A 21512-nucleotide genomic window follows, 5' to 3' on the forward strand; every position below is an offset into this window, starting at 1 on the left:
ACTTGAGGAAAGCGCACCATTATGACTAAAACCCAGCTTCTGTCTTTCGTCACCAGAGTACCTGTCAAAGGCCAGAGCTGACAGCAGGTCAGCTGTCTTTCGTGCTCTCCATCAGGCAGCCAGGCCCTCTCCAGACCTTCTGCTTCTTGAAAGATGACCTCAACTCCAACCTCACCCAGAGATGAAAATAAGTAACGTAATTCAAAGACAAATTTAACATATATACATATATAATTAATAATAATAGATCACTGATGTGAATTCCCCACCTTTTTCCCTCAAAATTTACCCATTTCTATGTGGCTTAATACCATCAAAACAAACAACCCAATCAAACAATGGGCAGAAGACCTAAACAGATATTTCTCCAAAGAAGACATACAGATAGCCAAGAGGCACATGAAAAAATGTTCAACATCACAAATTATCAGAGAAATTTCAAATCAAAACTACAACGAGATATCACCTCACACCAGTCAGAACAGCTATCATCAAAAACTCCACTAACAGTAAACACTGGAAAGGGTGTGGAGAGAAGGGGACGCTTCTGCACTGTTGGTGGGATTGTAAACTGGTGGAGCCACCATGGAAAACAGTATAGAGGTTCCTCAGGAAACGAAAAAGAGAAACACCATATGATCCTACAATCCCACTCCTGGGCACACATCTAGAGAAAAACATCCAAAAGGGTCCATGCACCCCAATGTTCACTGCAGCACTGTTTAAAATAGCCAAGACATGGAAGCAACCTAAATGTCCACTGACAGAGGAATGGATAAAGAAGAGGCAGCATATATATACAGTGGACTATCATTCAGCCATTAAAGAGAAGGAAACAATGCCATTTGCAGCAACGTGGGTAGACTTAGAGACTGTCATACTGACTGAAGTTAAGTCACAGAAATATCATGTGATATTGTTTATATAAGCAATCTAAACATAAATGATACAAATGAACCTATTTACAAAACAGAAACAGACTCACAGATTTAGAAAATGAATTTGTGGTTGGGGGGAAGCGGAGAGAGAGAGTTAGGGAGTTTGGGATTGATGTGTACACACCGAAATGTTTAAAACAGAGGGGCAACAAGGACCGATGTGCAGCACAGGGGACTCTGCTCAGTACTGGGTAACAATTTAAATGGGAAAAGAATTCAAAAAAGAATAGAACTGAATCACTTTGATTCAGTCCACCTGAAACTATCGTAACATTGTTAATCAACTATACTCCCATATAAAATGAAAAGTAATTTCCCATTTCTCTCCTAATCGTTTTATCTTCTCCTCTTCCCTCTGCAGACCTCACCTCTGGTCTCTGCCCTGGGTCCCACCTCTGCCCCCCTCCTACAGGCTCTTAATCCACTCTTGTTCATCAGGATCTGTATTCTAATTACTAAAGCTACCTAACAAACTACCCCAAAGCTCAGAGGCTTCAAACAACAACTTTGTTATTATGCTCACAGATTCTGTGGGTTAGAAACCTGGGTAGAGAAAATTCCACTGATTAGGACTCTATATTTCTCACTGCCAAGGGTGTGGGTTCAATCTCTGGTTGGGGAACTAAGATCCCATAAGCCACAAAGCACAGCCAAAACAGCAACCACGAGAACAAAAAAAAAAAAAGAGAGAGAGCGCGAGAAACCGAGAAAGAAACCCGGGCAGAATGCGGTGAGTGATTCTTTTACTCTTCACAGCATTGACTGATATCACTAAGTGGTACTTAGTGGACAGATTAGTTTGAAGGGTCCAATATCTGGGCTGGGATAATCCCAAGGCAAGAACAGCCAACTGCAGTGCCTATATGTGAAGTCTCCAGATAGCCTGGCTACCAGATGGTATGACAACCGCAAAGCAGTCAGACTTCTCAGGCAGTGGCTCAAAGCACCAAGCACAAGTGTCCCTGCTAATAAGAAAAAAACTCAATTATCTTTGATGACCCAGCCTCAGAGGTCAAACACCATTATCTGCATCATACCCTATTGGTCAAAACAGTCACAAGCCCACACAGATTCAAGGGGAGGAAACTACACTTAAACTCTTGAAGGGAGGTGGCAAGGTCTCACTGAGTACAGAAAGGCATACAGAGCAGAGACACTGCCATGACCATCTACAGACAACCTGCCACAGCCTCCCACTTCACTGCCTGCTTTGCTTCAATTTAAAATCATGCTCAGTCTAATCAAATCCCTCTTAAAATGACTGCTGAGGGCTGTCCATAGTAGGCTTTAATAAACAGAGAAACTTGGCAAAGGTAAGAAAATGAGCGAAACCTGGGGACAGAAAGCAAATTATGTGCCCAGGGGACAGCAAGTAGACTACACTGGTAAGAAAGAGATGTTCAGAAGGGAGAGGGCAGATAAGAGATGAAAATGAAGGTTAGGGACAGACTGTTCAAGCAGTCGTGTTCAGAGTTAAAAGTGGGTAAAGAGAGAATGTGAACAATGTTATGATGGTGCCAAATAGTGGAGGCCCTCAAGTATTGGGCTTCAGAATTTAGACTGAGGAGGTGCTCAATAATGACTGGATGGGAGAAAGTGCTTTGAGATTCATGGATCCTTACCTCTCCTCTCTATAGGAGATGGCCAACCCTGAGAAAGCAGGTAAACAGTCTGGTGTCTGAGGACGACTGCCTGGAACTTGTCTTACCCAAGAGTAGTGAAATTATACTCAGAAAAACAGAAAAAGGAGAAACAGGAAAATAAGAACAATAAAAAATTAACTGCAAAAGAAACCATTTTGCAATTTGCTCTACATTAGGATGACCAAATTGTCTGATTTCAACAATAAGGAGCATTCATTCTTCATCACAGGCTTTAGGCATACTGTCAAGCAACATATTTAATGTCTCACTAATCATTTCATGATCTGCTTCTCTGATCCAATCTGAAGATAGAATCAAAAGCGCTGCTACCCTCAGGACAAAGTCAATTTATTCTTTCCTTCCCAATATACTATACTTATCATTTTAAAATAAGAAATTCATTGATTAAGAGCTGTTCTTACAAAGTCATTTAGTCCTGTTGTAGCCAAGTGTTGGCAAAACTGCCTTTGTGAGTCTTTTTCCTGTTTCTTTCTAAATATGCATGTCAACCTGGTAGATTTATATAAACTTTCAGAGCTCTCTTTCCCTGTCTTCAATGCAGAAACCATGATGCTCTTTCTCAAATATCTTTAGATAACCCACGTCCTACTCAAAGTCCCTCTGAAATTTAGTATCCTTCCAGTTGAGACTTTCCACATAAATAATTCTTTTAGTGCTCTGGTCTCATTTAATAAACAAGCATTTCTTTATCAGCTACTGTGTGGGGTATACAGACCTTAGAGATCTCAGGGATACCACCCCTAGAGTTTAACAGTGTATTATTTCAGGAACCACAGATTTGATTGGATATAAATAATCCGAATAACAAATTCTCCTATGTCTGGAAATCCAAATTTCTTCCTTCATGCTGTTCTTAGTGCATTAGTAGGATTCAGGCTCTTTATATGATGAAACTGCCTGATGTCCATAAATATAACAAAATCCACCTTCAGAAAGTTCACCTTTTTTCTGTAAAGAAGCACAATTTATCTTTCCTTTCTCCTCACCCATCTTAAGAAGCAGAACACAAAAGAAACCAAGAGCTACATCAACGGTGAAACCTTACAGAAGATGGGGTTTTCATAAGATGAAAGAAAAAAGAGTCAGAAGCAGAAATGATGTGTGCCAAGAGAGACTGAAGGATGCCACTTAAAATAACTCATCCATGGGTTTATATTCCCTTATAAACAAGTTCTTTAGATGAACTGGGCTAAAGGTAACTCCTATTCTATGTGGATAAAATCAAGTTGCCCAAATGTGACCTCTGAGTCATGAGAAAGGAAAAAGACTATTCTAAGATGCACAAGATAGTTCATGGCATGACACGGACCATGTCGTATTTGCCATGACAAGTGCCAAACTATGGAATGACAAATCAGGACGACTAAGACGACATTTGTCTTTACATTCACTAGTGAAGAAATGTGCTTTAAATTATCACTTATTCCAAAGAGTGAAAATCCAATGCAAATACTGAAGTCATATCCAAAGTGAATAGTCTTTAATGAATGCTGGTAACAGGAACTGAAGATTCCCACTGTTAAGACGAAGACACACAGAGAGGAAATAACTGGGCAACAACATAGCCCAAGTCAAAAGAATATCCTTGAAATCAAAGCCCAAAACAAATCAAAGCACTCTGATGTGACTCTGAAGACTTAAGCATGACTTCATTCACAATGGGGGGAAAATGTCCACTAATGCATATACGTGCATCAGGGACAAACCAGACAAGATTTACAAGTAATGTCAAAGATCACTCAAGTTTTTGCCCTAGACCAACAAAATGGAAAGGGTCATTTCAAACTGCTACCCAGGACTTTTAGGAGTTGCCAAAGTTTGAAGATTTTTTTGTTCTTTCAAAGGAAGAAAGCACCGATGGATAACAATAGTGTACTTCCTGGCCTGAGGAAGAGGGAGACGGGAGCTCCCCAGTTGCACTTCCTAGACAAGGGTGCCAGCTGCCTTCTGCAGAGTGAGATCAGATTGCCAAGAATTCACAGGATAGCAGTTATGACAGATGACCTAAAACACTCATCTGGTGCAAAGAGGATGTAGTGCAAACCACACAGGAACTGACAGGAAGTCAGCCCTTGGGCTGGCACTGACACATTTAAGAAGACTAGGATTCCTAGACCTTTGACACCCAATTTCATCATCTTCCTTTGTAGGAAGAGTTATCCATCAGAGAGAACAGTCAGAAAGATCTTGGACAAAGCATCTTGAGGCCCATTCCTATTTAGTAATAGTAAGTCCCCCTGCCTGAACCAGCAGTTTCCTCACGTGTCAGAAGTCCATCGAAGATCCTATGGCACTTACTTGACCAAAAAATCACATGCTTGCTGGCACACATCTTCGTTTTCTCAGCCATGAGCCCACAGAATGCCATAAATGATTCACAGGCTGTGATGATGGTAAGAATAAAAACTAATATTTGGAGTTCACCAAATAATGAGTCATACTCCTGGAAGAAAAGAAATCCTTGGAACTGGCAGCCCTATAGGACGAAATTTTCAAAATTGTTTTTAACATTAATTCCATAAAAGTTGGCAAAAAGAAAACGATTGAGAAACGTGATATTTGGTTTGCTTACGCCTTATAAAAGTCCAGTTCACGCTCCAAGAAAAAGAATGAGTAGGATATCTATTACCTATTCCTAGACTTGCCTTCTGGACTCACTGCTGCCAAGTTACTCATTCTCCCACACAACACTTTCCATACTAATTTCGACCCTTAAAAATTAAAAAAGAAGCCTTGCCTTCTTTGCACCCAAATGCCAAAATGGAATCTTTTAGTATTTCACCTTTATAAAGGGAATGTTTGAAAACAGGCCTCTCTGGCTGTGACATCAGTGAGTTACTGAGGCCTCCAAGGGCCGGAGGAAACATTCCCAGTCCCTCGCAGTGCTGCCTACTCCTACGGTACAATCTGGCAATGGCCAGGGACCAAGTCTTTAAAGCTGTTTTATGGTATTTAACATATGGTCATAAATTGCTCAGTGCTCTAAAGAGGGGCTAAATTTGCCACCCCTATTGATGAGAAATGTTCTTATTTATTTAAATTTAGTGGTAAATTGGCACTTCTCCAGATGAAGAGGTTTAGGCATAAGTACAAAGGAAGAACTAACTAGAGATGGAGTTGGAACTTTTCTATACACTGAATGCAGCCACATCAATTCAGGTTTACAGCACCACTATCAAACAGGGTTTCTCATACAGAGTGACAATAATAGGAAAAGAGTCTAATTTCTAAGGCCCGGGGAGGGAGAAACTATAATTTTATTCAGACTGCATGAAAACTATTTTTTAATTCCTTTCTCTTTCTCCTCAAGCTAACTCTCTTCCTGTGTCCCTTCACCTCCCCGAAAAGTTAGATGTATGTGGTCTTCACCTGAAATCCTGTATCTGTAAAACACTCTGGAACTTCCTAAATCCTCTTGCATCTACCTTCCTATTTTGCCATATTTTTGGTTAACTTGTTTATTTTTTTTTAATGGCTCTAATTCCCATCACTAAAGACATGAGCATACTAAAACATTTTGTTCTCTTTTTACAACCTAGCCTGTAGCCAAAAGCAGAAGAAAAACAAGAATTTTATTTATTTGTTTCTGGTGGGGTGGTTACTAATGATATTAACATGAACGGCATCAAAAGGGAAATGGGAAGGATACAGTCACTGCTGGTTTTCTTTTTTATATACTGATATATAACCTGTAGAAGAATCAAAAGATTTTGCTTGATTCTGGAAATGTGAAGAAGGCTTTCAATAAATTGGAAGTTTGACAGCAACCTGGGAAAAGTATTAAAAGGCTGTTCTATGAAGAGTTAGGCTTCTTATATCAGACAGAAGTCTCACTTTTTAATTTCAGTAGAAACAGAAGAGTCATATCTACCACACAAACAAGTATATAGAGACTGATTTATTAAGAACCAACACATATAAGTTAATATGAATGATATCACATACTAGGAAATTTAGACATGGTTCATATCCTTTGAGAGAATGAAAATGTCAGGTTGGTTTATTTCTCTGCCTTGGTTCTTGTTTTGTTGTAACAAAGATTTGGTATGGCAGAGGGCCTAATTACAGCTCAATTAGGCAGGATTTCTAGGCTCTTCTAGGGTAGCAAGGATTTGAAACAACAGACTAGTTACAATTCAGTTACAGCTCAAGTAGACAGAACTTTTATTAAACTGACAGCAGATAATACACTCCTGACACGGGAGCAGGCAAACCCCAAAGGAGAGGTCATGATCTCTCTTGGCTTCCCTTTTATACTTCCAACCCTTGGTTCTGGCCTTGTGCAAAACACAGCCTGTACCCACCACCAATTAGGAAAGGGAATACAAATAGGGTGTATACTCAACGCCAATCAGGGAAGGGGTTTGTCTGGGTATATGCAAATTAGGGCTTTTACATATTCATCCAGTTGGGCCTGGACTGAGAGTTTTGATTGATAGTTGCAAGTTAATAACAATAGGCTCTATTGCACGTGACTTTCCTGTAATTCAGTCTGTTATAACCAGATGTATGTATGTATATAATATTTATGAACCCTTAATGGGCTCCAGGCTGCCTAAGTTTACTTGAGGATATAGCTGTATATCAAGGGCACATGTGACCAAGTTGGAGAAACCCCTATGGTTAGTTTGTATCCACTGCATGCCTTGGGAGCAAGTGCAGGAGCTGGAAGTCACTGTGGCCATTTTTGTAGCATATCTGTGAGCTCCCCTGGGTGTGTCTGGGGTGGGGTTTAGAAATCAGCTCGCATCCTTTCCAGCTAGGCCAATCCTTGTTGCTCATGCCTAACTTTCTACCTAACAGAAATATGAAATCTCAATTATTTCCTCTAAAATAGACTAATGACCCAATGAAAATCAATGGAGATCAGCAATCAGAAAATGCCACCTAAGAGAGTCCATGGGGTCACAAAGAGTTGGACATGACTGAGTGACAAACACACAAATCCTGCCATGCAACCTACAGTGATCTGGAGTGCCTATGCCATCTGGAATGCCCATCAAATGTCCCAAAAGGTCTTATACTACCTTCTGTAGAAATATCCTAGAGGTGAGAGAGGCTGAATGTACTTCAGGACCAAAATAATGAAGAAAAAGAATTAGTTCAAAACAAACAGAGCAAATTGGGGCCCTCCATACACTTCCATTAAGAATCTGACTTCTTGTTGTTCAGTTGCTCAGTCATGTCTGACTCTGCGACCCCATGGACTGCAGCATGCCAGGCTTCCCTCTCCTTCACTATCTCCTGGACTTTGCTCAAACTCACGTCCACTGAGTCGGTAATGCCATCCAACCATCTAATCCTCTGTTGCCCCTTTCTCCTTCTGTCCTCAATCATTCCCAGCATCAAGGTCTTTTTGAATGAGTTGGCTCTTCACATCAGGTGGCCAAAGTACTGGAGCTTCAGTTTCAGCATCAGTCCTTCCAATGAATAGTCAGGGTTGATTTCCTTTAGGATTGACTGGTTTGACCTCTATGCTGTCCAAGGGACTTTCAAGAGTCTTCTGCAGCACCACAATTCGAAAGCATTAATTCTTCAGCACTCAGTCTTCTTTCATGGTCCAACTCTCACATCCATACATGACTACTGGAAAAATCATTGCTTTGACTATATGGACCTTCGTCAGCAAAGTAATGCCTCTGCTTTTTTAATACACTGTCTAGATTTGTCATAGCTTTTCTTCCAAGGAGCAAGCCTATTTTAATTTCATGGTTGCAGTCAATGTCTACAGTGATTTTGGAGCCCAAGAAAATAAAATCTGTCACTGTTGTTCCATGTAAGGTTCTAACTGGCTTCCTTAAAGTCTCTGCTTTACCTACTCTGAAAAACTTCAAGTCCCTCTTTTCTAATATGAAGACACTGTTGCCAGTGCCATAATCTTGCCAAAAAGGGGAGTGGGGGGAAATTGCCCAAAGATAATTAAGCATGTATTGAACTGACAACAACTTTGTACCCTCACAAGACACTACACATTTACTCAGACAGTCCAAATCATAACCCATAAAACAAGTCACAACAATTTTAAAAGGATGTAAATCATACAAAGTATGTTATCTGGAACCAAATTCAAAATCACTAAAAGAAAGATATCTGAAAAATCAAGAAAATTCTGGAAACTAAATGATGTGTTTCTAAATAACCCATGGGTCAAAAAAGAAATCAAAAAGGAAATAAGAAAATATGATGAACTAAAATGAAAATATAACATATCCAGATTTCTGAGACAAGGCTAAAGCAGTACTTAGGCAGTAATTTATAGCATTAAATACTGATAGTAGAAAAGAGAGATCTCAAATCAGTAATCTCAGCTTCTACTTAACAATCTAAAAAAAGAAGAGCAAGAAAAATGAATGAGAAGAACGAAATATTAAAGATCAGAATGGAAATCAATAAAATAGAAAACAGAAATACAACAGAGAATATGAATGAAGTCAAAAGCTGTTTCTTTGAAAAGAGAAAATTAAAAACTCAGCCAGACTGGTAAAAAAAGAGACAGAGAGAGAGAGAAGAAACAAGTCACCAACATCAGGATAAACAAATGTGACATCAGTGCAGACTTTACATATTTTTTAAAAAAGAATATTATTTTTAAAATTATGTCAATAAATTCACTAACTTGTTTGAAACAGACAAATTTCTTTAAAGATACAGACTACTGACACTTAAGAAGTAGTAGATGACCTAAGCCTATAGCTATAAAGGAAATTTAATCTGAACTTGAAAGTAGTTTCATTGGAGAATTCCATCAAACATTTAAGGAAGAAATAATACGAATTCTTCAGAAACCATTCCTAAATACTAAGGAAAATGGTTCACAATTTTCCTTCACGATTCTTTCACAGTTCATTCTATTCTGAAATCAGTTTTGCTATGATGCTAAAACCAGTAAAAAGCATAAAAGAAACTACAAACCAGTATCAGCCATTAACATAAATGCAAAATTCTAAACAGTTTTCCAAGGTTGAATCAACAACATATTAAAAAGCTAATACATCATGACCAATTGGAGTTTATATCAGAGATGCAAGATAAGCTGAATATTCAAAAGTTAATCACCATATTAGTAAAATTTTTTAAAATCACATGATCATCTCAATAGATGAAGAAAGTATTTGCCAAAATACAACATCCATTTTTTTATTTTAAAACAAAACAAAAACCTCTCAATTAATTAGGAACAGAACTTCTCAAACTGATAAAGGGTATCTGTGAAAAATATATAGCCAACATTATAGTTAAGGGTGAAAGACTTTACACTTTCCCCTAAAATCTGGACATAGCAAGAATACATGCTCTCATCACTTGAATCCAACAACAAGATTCTAGTCAATGCACTAGTAAGAAAAAGAAACATGGGGGGATTGTATTTTCAACAGATGAGCAATAAAGAGAAAAAGAAAGTTAAATATGTGTACTACAAACTATCATCAAAATATGAAACATTCAGAGATTTATTTAACACAATTTGTATAAGACCTGTTCACTAAAAACTATGAAATACTTAAAGAAATTAAAGAAGACCTAAATAAATGAAGAGGTTTTTCATCCATTGGAAGACTTGATGTTATTAAGGTCCACAAATCGACCTCCAGATTTAATGCAGTCTCAGCAGGATTTCTGTAGACACCTGACAAACTGATTCTAAAACTTCTATGGAAACAGAAATAGTTGAAGTAATAGGACTTCCTGTACCTGATTTAAAGATCTACTACAAGGCTATTACAATCAAGGCAGTGTTATATTCACATAAGAACAGACATAATAAGTGGGATACAACATAAACTTCAAACACTTGATTAACACAGATATGGTCAAAGTTAACCCAAAATGAATCAAAATGTTAAGGATAAAAGTATAGAGCTTCTAGGATAAAATCTTTAAGAACTTCAGGTAGACAAAGACTGCTTAAACAAGAAGTCAAAAGCATAAACAATAAAACGAAAAATGTGTTCAACTGGACTTCATCAAAGTTAAAAACTTTTGCCCTTAAAAAGATATCATTAAAAAAATGAAAAGAAAAGCCACATACTATTAGAACATATTGACAAGCTGACAAACAACTTCTTTCCAGACTATATAAAGAACATATAATTCAACAAAAAGACCAACAATCCAATCAGAACATTGAGCAAAACATTCGAACAGTTAAGAAAAGATAGCCAACATGCACATGAGAATGCAAATCAAAACCACAATGAGACACTGCTACACATCCACTAGAGCGGACATGATTTAAAAGACCAACAGTACCAAATGTTGGTATGACTATGAAATATAGTTGCAAATTGCTCATAACTAGAATGCAAAATAGTATAATCACTTTAGAAAACAGTTTAACCATTAACAGAGTTTACAATACAGCAATACCACTCCTAGATATTTACCCCCAAAATTGAAAAAACATATCTCAACAAAAAGATGTGAACAAAAATTTAATAGTACCTTTATGAACATTAGCCAAAAACTAGAAATAACTCAAATAATCTTCAACTGATGAATGATTTAAAAAAAAAAAAAGAAGCTGTGGTATATCCATACAATGTTCTACCATTTGGCAATAAAAGGAACAAAGTACTGATATAGGAATAATATGGCTGAATCTCAAAAACATGAGGCTGAATAAAAGCAGCCATACACCAAAAACTACATAGTATATGCTTCCATTTATATGAAATTCTAAATTAGGAAGAACTGTTTTACAATTTCAGAGACAAGATAAAGATCATGGGTTGGGGGATGACGGTGGAAGGGACTGACTTAGAGAGGAAAGAAAATGTTCTATTATCTTTGGAGGATGAAAATGTTCTACACTTTGTAGTGTAGTTAAATAGCTATTTCTAACTGCCAAAATGCATGGAATTGTACATTAAAATGGGTATTTTGTTTTATATAAATTATACCTCTATAAAGTTAACACAAATATGTGGGATATAAATTTCTATTCCAAACCTACTGTGTGATTAAATGAGAACATGTATAAAAATAAGTCTAATACTCTATAAGATATATGCTCAATAAGTTACTTTCAACAATTATATCATTTTTAATATATAATAATCAGCATCAAAACCAGATTTAAACATATACAGTTAGCTATAACTAAGTTCACTTTACAAAATTTTAACAATGTTAGGGGCTATTCTTACAAATTCTTCTAACATTCCATGAATTCCAAGAAAAAAACATTCTGAAATACCAAGACAAAGGAATCCTCAAAGTTTAAGGGAGAGTTAATGTCTAATCCACAAAATTAGCACTTTTTACTTGCCTTTCAATGAGCATTTTTTAGAACAGTCACTAAATCAAAGGTGACCTGCCTCCCTAATTAGCCTCTAAAAATACCTTGAATGCTAGATAATAATAATCCTTAAGTAAATGAATCTTTTAAAAAGATAAAAATAAAGTAAAATGAACTATGCTACCAAGGAAAATTATAATGCTTCTCAGCATGATGCCAAACTAAATCCCTGGACTGCACATCCAACTTTTTACTTAGCGCAACTGTTACAAGTCCTAGTAAAAGTCCTGGTTCACTCCTCCTCTCCTTGCAGGTGATCCTGAAGACAAGAAGAGGGCTGGCCAAGAAGCCCCGTAGAGAGCGCAGCCATGGGAGAGGCAGGCTGGTGAGTGCGAGTGAAGAACCAAATATGTCACAGAACTGTCAGGCCATTTTACTATTTCTTTGGTCCATCCTGAAAGTGAAAGTTGCCCAGTCATGTCTGACTCTTAGGGACCCCATGGACTGTATATATAGTCCATGGAATTCTCCAGGCCAGAACACTGGAGTGGGTAGCCTTTCCCTTCTCCAGGGGATCTTCCCAAACCAGGGATCGAACCCAGGTCTCCCGCGTTGCAAGCAGATTCTTTACCAGCTGAGCCACAAGGGAAGCCTATCTGGAGTGGGAAGCCTATCCCTTCTCCAGGGGATCTTCCCAACCCAGGAATGGAACCAGAGTCTCCTGCATTGCAGGCAGATTCTTTACCAACTGAGCTATCAGGGAAGTCCTACTGAAGACTAAAGGGCTTCCCTGGTGGCTCAGAGGGTAAAGAATCCACCTGCAATGTGGGAGACCTGGGTTCGAGCAGTGAGTTGGAAAGATCCCCTAGAGGAGGGCATGGCAACCCACTCCAGTATTCTTGGCTGGAAAATCCCATGGACAGAGGAGCTTGGCAGGCTACAGTCCATGGGGCCGCAGAGTCGGACACAACTGAGCAACTAAGCACAAACACTGAAGACTAAACAGTGTGAACAAAAGCAGAAAGAGGACAAGCAGGATATCTGAGAAGGACAACAAGCAAATCATTTGTACAGGCTTTCGACTTGGACTGTCATCAGCTGAGTTCCACCAACGAGGCCCATGGAGGGGCTGGAAGGGCAGATTGTGACAGCCTTGAATGCTAGGCTGTGGGATTTGGCTGCTAAAATATTGAAGGGAAGAGGGGAAAGATTACATGATTAACATTTTCCAAGCAGATTATTTATTGTAAACAATACAAGAACTTTTTCATAAAATAATACTGTCATCCCAACAAAACTGCCAACAGCTGCAGCCACAGCAGCCAACCTTTGGATGTACCAAAGTTCAAAATACAATGTATGAGAACAAACCTAAGGAAAGTGCAAGATTCTTTTAGATATATCAACAAAACCTTAGTATCTCCTTCAGCTGATGCAACAAACTTCTCCACACCACCACTGGGACCTTTTGGTGCCACCAGTTTGGGGTTTAGTTTCTGTTTGACAGTCATCAGTATGAAGACCTTGAGTGTCTCTACATGGTACTACATAAGTGAGGTCTTAGAGGACAAAGAGAAGGAAAAGAGAGTATTCTGAGTTTACTATGCTGACTGGCTAAGACAAAGTAATATATAATAGACCTGAGATGAAAGAAGCATACACACACACATAAAGCAGCCAAACTACTTGAGACAGAATCAAAAATGAAGCTGAATTTCAAGATTCAGTAAAGCAGAAATTCTGGAACACTATTTGCAATTTTCCTATAAAAATTTTTGTATGTATCTGACCATTGTTCAATTAAACGGTGCATTCTACTGAAACAGGAGCTCTGAGTTTGATTTTTTTCTTGTAATAATTCTCAAAAAAAAAATTTAAATTTAGTGACGTAGTATCAAAGCTTTGGAAACGAACAGTAATTTTATACTGTTCCTCTGAAGACGTGGAAGAGATAATATATTATTCAAATCATTATCTTTTTTTTTTTTTCACTTTTTCCTGTGGAAAAAAAGCTTTTCCTCTGGGAAAGTCTTTCAACTTCAAAACCTTTGGAGATAATTTTTTTGGCATGACTTCTTGACTCTGTCACAAATGGCTTTGAAATATTCATCATTCCTCTCAGATGATAAACAATGGCATTACTTCTGTTGCTAAAGACAAAGGGAAAATGTCTCTAGTTTCTCTTGGAAGCTCTTTAGAAAGAACTCCTGAAACAGTGTGATAGATAGGTTCCTGGGTACCTGCCCAGCCCATGCTCACTTTGTGTTAAACTGGCCTCTAATACCCAAGCCAAGACATTAACCAGAATTCTTGACCATATGACTGGATCACAAGTGAACACCCAGCCCAAGATGCCAATCAGACCCTCTCTCCCAGGAATTTAGACCATAGGCTGTCTCTGCTGGCCATGAGCTTAGTCACCATGTCCGAGGGGGGCTCAGGAAGTCATTTCTACTCTCTGTGAGGAGAAACAGAAATTTGGTGGAAAAAGAGTCAAGTGGGGACATATGTATACCTATGGGTGATTCATGTTGATGTATGGCAGAAACCAACACAACATTATAAAGCAATTATCCTCCAATTAAAAATAAATAAATTTTTTTAAAAAAGAATAACGTGAATATGATGACAAGAAAATATGTTACAGGACAAAGACACTCAAGAACACAGATACTGCCAGGTTACTATTGTGCCCATCATCCTTCTAGTCCCTATGAGGCCTGGTTATACTTCCTGTCCTTGGGCACCATGGAATTCACTTAATTCCTTATAAAGACAAAGAAACAAACTCCTTAGTTTATGTTTGTTCCAATGGGTTTCTTATAACCAAACAGTCCCTGATTAAAACAGTCAGTATGAAAAAACAGCAATTTTAAACAAAAGATAATTTCATATTTGAAATCAACGTTAGGAAATCTTTTGATTTACTAGCCACAGATTTGCTTTATAAAACTGAAAATATTTCCATTATCTCTCTTTATAGTTATGAAATAATGCTGCTCAAAAAACCTGTAAAATTGAGAATATTTCAGGATTCTGCCACATCATCAAACTTCATCAGCGTTATATCCAAAGAATGAGCATGGTTCATTCATTTAGTCCCTCTAAATGCCAAGTACAGACTGGAAATAAAATATAAGATACAGACTGGAAATAAAATGATCAAAACAGGCTCACTACTGTCCTATTTAAATAGGATACACAAAAGCACAAACACAATAATTTTTTCAAGAGTTAAGTGCTATAGAGCATGACAGTTATTACAAATATGCATATACATGACTCTCATCTTCCTCTGTGAATTTTGCTGTAACTTGCATATTTTGAGTCATTTCAGTGGCACTATCCTAGACATTACTATTTGTTTTATATAAATCAATTTGATCACTGAAGAGTCACTTTTCCAATCCTCTTTAAGTAAGTACTAGTTATTTCTTCTACAATCATGCAATTCAAGGACTTCTCATCAATTCAGATATCCTTTGATATTTTCTGTGAGAATCTTACACAAACTGGCACCTCTTTCAACGCCCAACAGTTTTCTCTTCACATTAAAAAGAGCTGATGAAACATCATTCTTAATGCATGATAATCTTCTGTGTTTTTTTTTAATGTCTGTTATTTCATTATACATATGGGTAATTCTTAGGAATCAATTCATAAATTTATAGGTAGAAATATGCCCTCTCCTTTGTCTTTCATTTTCACTATTATTAACTGCAAAGCTTTCTTTATTCAGCTTCCTTTATTCCAGATGAAACATTTATAGAAGAACTATTTCCTAGTACATAAAACATTCCAAAATATAAAATTTAGTCACACATTATTTTCATTAATCTGCTTTGAGAAGGCACAGTAAAATATATAAAGAAAATGGAAACAGACTCCAAATCTGCAAAATACTGTATGTCCTTCCTGTTTTCTGAATTGTTAAGAGCAATTTTCCAATTACAAATCCCTTGTGTAATAAATAACTTCTAAAGATTGAATTTCTGTTGAATTCTGTTGGCTGATACAAGTAACAGAATGTCACATTCTTTACTACACTATACTTCAACCAACAAAAATCTGAACACTAAGATTCAAAAATTCATGCATGCATTCATCACATTCCTTCAATAAATATCTAACTGAATATCATTACAGTGCTAGGGACTGAAGATATAATTTGATTAACAAAATAAACAAAAAGGTCTCCATTTCTAACTTCGCTGAGTTTAAAGTCATGTAATGAATAGACTCCAAATACTTTGATTCAGCCTTGGTTAAAATTATAGTTTAAATCACATACCACAAGTTTTCAATGAAAACCGTTAGATAAAGAAGCTCTTTACATTACTACTACCACTGATGCATCATGATTCAACAAACTCCGCTTAGGAAAGTTTAGTGTCAGCCCTCCATATTTATGGATGCAAAACACATGAGTATGGAGGACCGAATGTACTATGTCATTTTATCTAAGGGACTTGAGTATTTGTGGATTCTGGTATCTGCAGGGGCTTCTGGAACCAATCCCATCGATACCAAGGGATAAACTGTAAAAAATACTGTAAAGACATTTAATTTTGAAGTAATTTAAATGAGTACAGTTACAAAGAGAGAAACTTTAATTGCCATGGCCTAAAAGCTACACAAATTAAGGAAAGCAAAATAACCTTGCTATATAATCACTGACATTCAGTTCAGTTCAGTTCAGTTCAGCCACTCAGTCGTGTCTGACTCTTTGCAACCCCATGAATCTCAGCATGCCAGACCTCCCTGTTCATCACCAACTCCCAGAGTTCACTCAAACTCACGTCCATCAAGTCGGTGATGCCATCCAGCCACCTCATCCTCTGTCACCCCCTTCTCCTCCTGCCTCCAATCCCGCCCCGCATCAGAGTCCTTTCCAATGAGTCAACTCTTCACATGAGGTGGCCAAAGTACTGGAGTTTCAGCTTTAGCATCATTCCCTCCAAAGAACACCCAGGACTGATCTCCTTTAGAATGGACTGGTTGGATCTCCTTGTAGTCCAAGGGATTCTCAAGAGTCTTCTCCAACATCACAGTTCTAAAGCATCAATTCTTCGCTGCTCAGCTTTCTTCACAGTCCAACTCTCACATCCCCACATGACTACTGGAAAAACCATAGCCTTGACTAGATGGACCTTTGTTGGCAAAGTAATGTCTCTGCGTTTGAATATACTATCTAGGTTGGTCACAACTTTCCTTCCAAGGAGTAAGTGTCTTTTAATATCATGGCTGCAATCACCATCTGCAGTGATTTGGGAGCCCAAAAAAATAAAGTCTGACACTGTTTCCACTGTTTCCCCATCTATTTCCCATGAAGTGATGGGACCAGATGCTCTGATCTTCATTTTCTGAATGCTGAGCTTTATGCCAACTATTTGACTCTCCTCTCTCACTTTCATCAAGAGGCTTTTTAGTTCCTCTTCACTTTCTGCCATAAGGGTGGTGTCATCTGCATATCTGAGGTTATTGATATTTCTCCCGGCAATCTTGATTCCAGCTTGTGCTTCTTCCAGCCCAGCATTTCTCATGATGTACTCTGCATGTAAGTTAAATAAGCAGGGTGACAATATACAGCCTTGACATACTCCTTTTCCTATTTGGAACCAGTCTGTTGTTCCATGTCCAGTTCTAACTGTGGCTTCCTGACCTGCATAGGGGTTTCTCAAGAGGCAGGTCAGGTGGTCTGGTATTCCCATCTCTCTCAGAATTTTCCACAGTTTCTTGTGATCCACACAGTCAAAGGCTTTGGCATACATAGTCAATAAAGCAGAAATAGATGTTTTCCTGGAACTCTCTTGCTCTTTTGATCACTGACATTAGGTGGGCAGATTCACAAAACACCAGTCCAATAAGTTCAATGGATCTTCACTTGAATTTTAACTAGGTGTTTGAAGGGTTTCTTCATCTGTTTTGACTTTATTTATACAAATTCTTCTAGTTTATACTATCAGAGAGCAGTAACTTGTTTCAAAATTTATGCAGTTGGTTTCATTTATTTTGATGATTCTATCCTATTTTAATATCAACAGATATTAAAAAACAGTTTCCACCTGGAAATCTAAAGAGGTTTTAGTTTGGCCTCCTTATTGAAGCACTGAGGCACCTCAAAGGGTATCAATTTGAGAGTTTTTCAGATAATTTTTTAAAGCAAGGTCAAACCCAAGAGAATAAAGGTGAATCCTACAGTGATAACTGCAGAAGCAGGCCCACAAAGTAATCAGTCAAGCAATTTATAGACAAAGCACATACGGCAATTACAGATTTAGAACAGACAATAAGTTATCAACTTTGACAATGCAAAAGGAAAATAACAGAAGACAAAAATTAAGAGGTGAAGGAGGACAGGGGTTAATATCGTCATCTTACAAAGTGGAGAGCCAAAAGACACAATCTATGGTACTATTGCTGCTGCTGCTGCTAAGTCACTTCAGTCATGTCCGACTCTGTGAGACCCCATAGGCAGCAGCCCACCAGGCTCCTCTGTCCCTGGGATTCTCCAGGCAAGAATACTGGAGTGGGTTGCCAGTTCCTTCTCCAATGCATGCATGCATGCATGCTAAGTCGCTTCAGTCGTGTCCAACTCTGTGCGACCCTATGGACAGCAGCCCACCAGGCTCCTCTGTCCATGGGATTCTCTAGGCAAGAACACTGGCTAATGGAAAACTAAACAAAAGCGCACTAAGTGAGCGCCATTACTGCACAGAGATTTTGCTTAAGAACCAACAGTGGTAACTGTGTGCCAGGCATTTACTAAGAATTTTTAGGAGCTATTCATTTAACTATACAATACAATGCTTTAAATGAGTCTTTAAAGAAAAAAGAAGGAACTTCCCTGGTAGTCCAATGGTTAGGACTTTGCTTTCCAATGCAGGGTGTGGGGGTTCCATACATGGTCAGGGAACTAAGATGCCACATGCCTTGGGACCAAAAAACCAAAACATAAAAAAAGAGAAGCAAAACTGTAACAAATTCAATAAAGACTTTAAAAGTGGTCCACATCAAACAATCTTTAAAAGACAAAAAATTGAAGCTACAGGGTAACCAATCAGTTCAATTCAGTCACTCAGTCATGTCTGACTCTTTAAGACCCCACGGACTGCAGCACACCAGGCTTCCCTGTCCATCACCAATTCTCGGAGTTTGCTCAAACTCATGTCCATTGAGTCAGTGATGCCATCCAACTATCTCATCCTCTGTTGCCGTCTTCTCCTGCTTTCAATCTTTCCCAGCATCAGAGTCATTTCCAATAAGTCAGTTCTTTGCATCAGGTGGCCAAAGTATTGGGTTTCAGCTTCAACATCAGTCCTTCCAATGAATATTAAGGACTGCTTTCCTTTAGGATGGACTGGTTGGATCTCCTTGCAGTCCAAGGGACTCTCAGGAGTCTTCTCCAACACCACAGTTCAAAAGCATTAATTCTTCGGCAAAAGCTTTCTTTATAGTCCAACTCTCACATCCATGACTACTGGAAAAACCTTCATTTGTCTGTCTAGTCAGGCAAAGTAATGTCTCTACCTTTTAATATGTTGTCTAGGTTGGTCATAGCTTTTCTTCCAAGGAGCAAGCGTCTTTTAATTTCATGGCTTGCAGTCACCATCTGCAGTGATTTGGGAGCCCAAGAAAATAAAGTCTCTCACTGTTCCCTTGTTTCCCAATACAGGAACCAACAGTGGTGATATAATCACAATAATGTAACTTTGTAAGATGAAGATGACAAGAGAGAGATAAACAGTACAATGAAAACAGGCTGATCCTCATGCATCAGTGCAGGAAGTCAAAAGATAGTAACATCTAAAACTGATAAGCCAAGAAACAGAGACATAAGCATATTACTTAGATATATGGAAATCATCCCCAGGAGAACTAGACACTGAAACAATTTTTTTTAAGGTTTTAAGTGGTTCCTTTGAGACATAGGTCTAGGATCGGAGAGAAATGGGACAGAGGACCACTGCTTTCATATATTAAAAAATTCTGAACTACTTACATTTTTCACCATGTGAATGATTTACTTTGATCAATTCTTTCAAATTTAGTTAAAAATATTTTTCCCCAAAACAGTAGCAATCCGATCTGTCCTACTATCTCAGTCAGGTGAAATTCTTTTCTATTTTAATGGTTTCCAGAGAATGACCTAACAATAAAAGGTTAACAGGTCAGCACGTCACAAATTTTTCAGTTCATGTTGCAATTGGTAAATTTATACAGAGTGATTCTACAAATATTAAGATGTGGCCTTTCCTGGCCTAAAATGGCAAAACACACAATCCATGGTCTGAAAGGTACTGTTTGCCCATCTGTCCCACCTTCAATATCTTTGTTCTTTACTCCTCTTTGTAAGAAGAGTCAGACTTTCATACCCTGTTCAGTAGAATGGTTTCAAGGGAAAATTCCTGATGAGAGTACAGATACCAACCAACTAAAGCAATCGTCATCTCCATCATCACAGGCTACAGCTGTAGTCCTGGTGATTACGGCAGAGAAGCGCTGACGCAACCCGGGCAAGTGCCGCAGAGCGTGGACTAAATCCAGCAGGAGGTCTTGCATATTATTCATCGAGGTCACAAACCAGAGTCTCGAGAGCTCAAGGCAGCCCACACACACATTTGGTTTGGCCTACATAATGCTGGCCCACACTGTAATTTTTAAGAAGTGGCCAATGTCTAAAACTGAGAGAATTCAAATAAAAATGCAGATTTCCACCTTTTCTCAATAAATCAGTGAGGGTAACCCCTCAAAACTGGGCTGAGCGCTCCAACTTGCCACCCCTAGCCTACTTCCCTCATTCACGTTACCAGTCTGGCCTCTTAGTCATTTATATTTCCGATCTTTGCTATAAAGAACATGTGCATGCCCACTTGACCACAACTTACTGCCTGCCAACTATCTTACTAGAACTAGGACTGAAAGACAAACTTTCAAAAAGTGGTAAATCCTTCTGATTGATATCTTACAAGATAACACTTAAAAGCCAGAAATAAAAACACTAAAGCACAAAGTCCAATAGCTAGCACTGTAATCTACATTTTCAGTAAAAGAGTCATCATTTACTTACATTTTAATGTCTCTCCAGCATATGGTATATGCAACTTAAATCGGTCACAGTTGGGTCCAGGAGTCAACGACGTGCAGCTTTTTAAAAAAAGAAAGAAAAGAAAAGCATTTCTCAAAACCCCACATATTTATAATATTAAATAAAGTTAATTAAAAATAATCCTTACAGACCACTTAAAACACTGACTTATAGACCAAAATAAAAGCCCTTAATGGTCATGGAGGCTAAGACAAAATAAGACCTGTGTTCAAGGAACTAATTCATTTATCTCACAATAAAACCTATATGCCTTCTAACATTAAATACCAACAGTGCTTCAGCTACTTCTCTCAAAGAAGTGCATCTCAACTTTGAAAACAGGTACATGATCCAAAACAGGTCTGTAGTGTTTGATGCCAAGAATTGTAAAAGAAGCGTAGTTTTATGGTCATATTTTATATATAGACTCTTAGTTTTCACTCAGTTAGTACTAAAAAGAGCCCACTTTTGGCCTTTTTCTGGTACCAGATGGTTTTCTCTCTTTCCCCGAAAACAAGGCGCTTCCTCTAGATTTGGCACCCCATAACTTACATCTGTAGCAGAGCACAATGCTCTGCACTCAG

General features: G+C 38.2%; 1 protein-coding gene across 2 annotated transcripts in view; it reads right to left on the reverse strand.

The window, feature by feature from the left end:
* Window positions 1–21512, reverse strand: part of BABAM2 (BRISC and BRCA1 A complex member 2) — a 399166-nt gene that overhangs the window by 336816 nt on the left and 40838 nt on the right. For both annotated transcript variants that reach the window (XM_052647953.1, XM_052647954.1), the window contains exon 2: window positions 20911–20987. In XM_052647953.1, coding sequence (XP_052503913.1) covers window positions 20911–20987 — 77 coding nt within the window. The remainder of the gene's footprint in view (window positions 1–20910; window positions 20988–21512) is intronic.

This window comes from Budorcas taxicolor, chromosome 11, assembly GCF_023091745.1.
Source record: "Budorcas taxicolor isolate Tak-1 chromosome 11, Takin1.1, whole genome shotgun sequence".
NCBI classification, from domain to species: Eukaryota; Metazoa; Chordata; class Mammalia; order Artiodactyla; family Bovidae; genus Budorcas; species Budorcas taxicolor.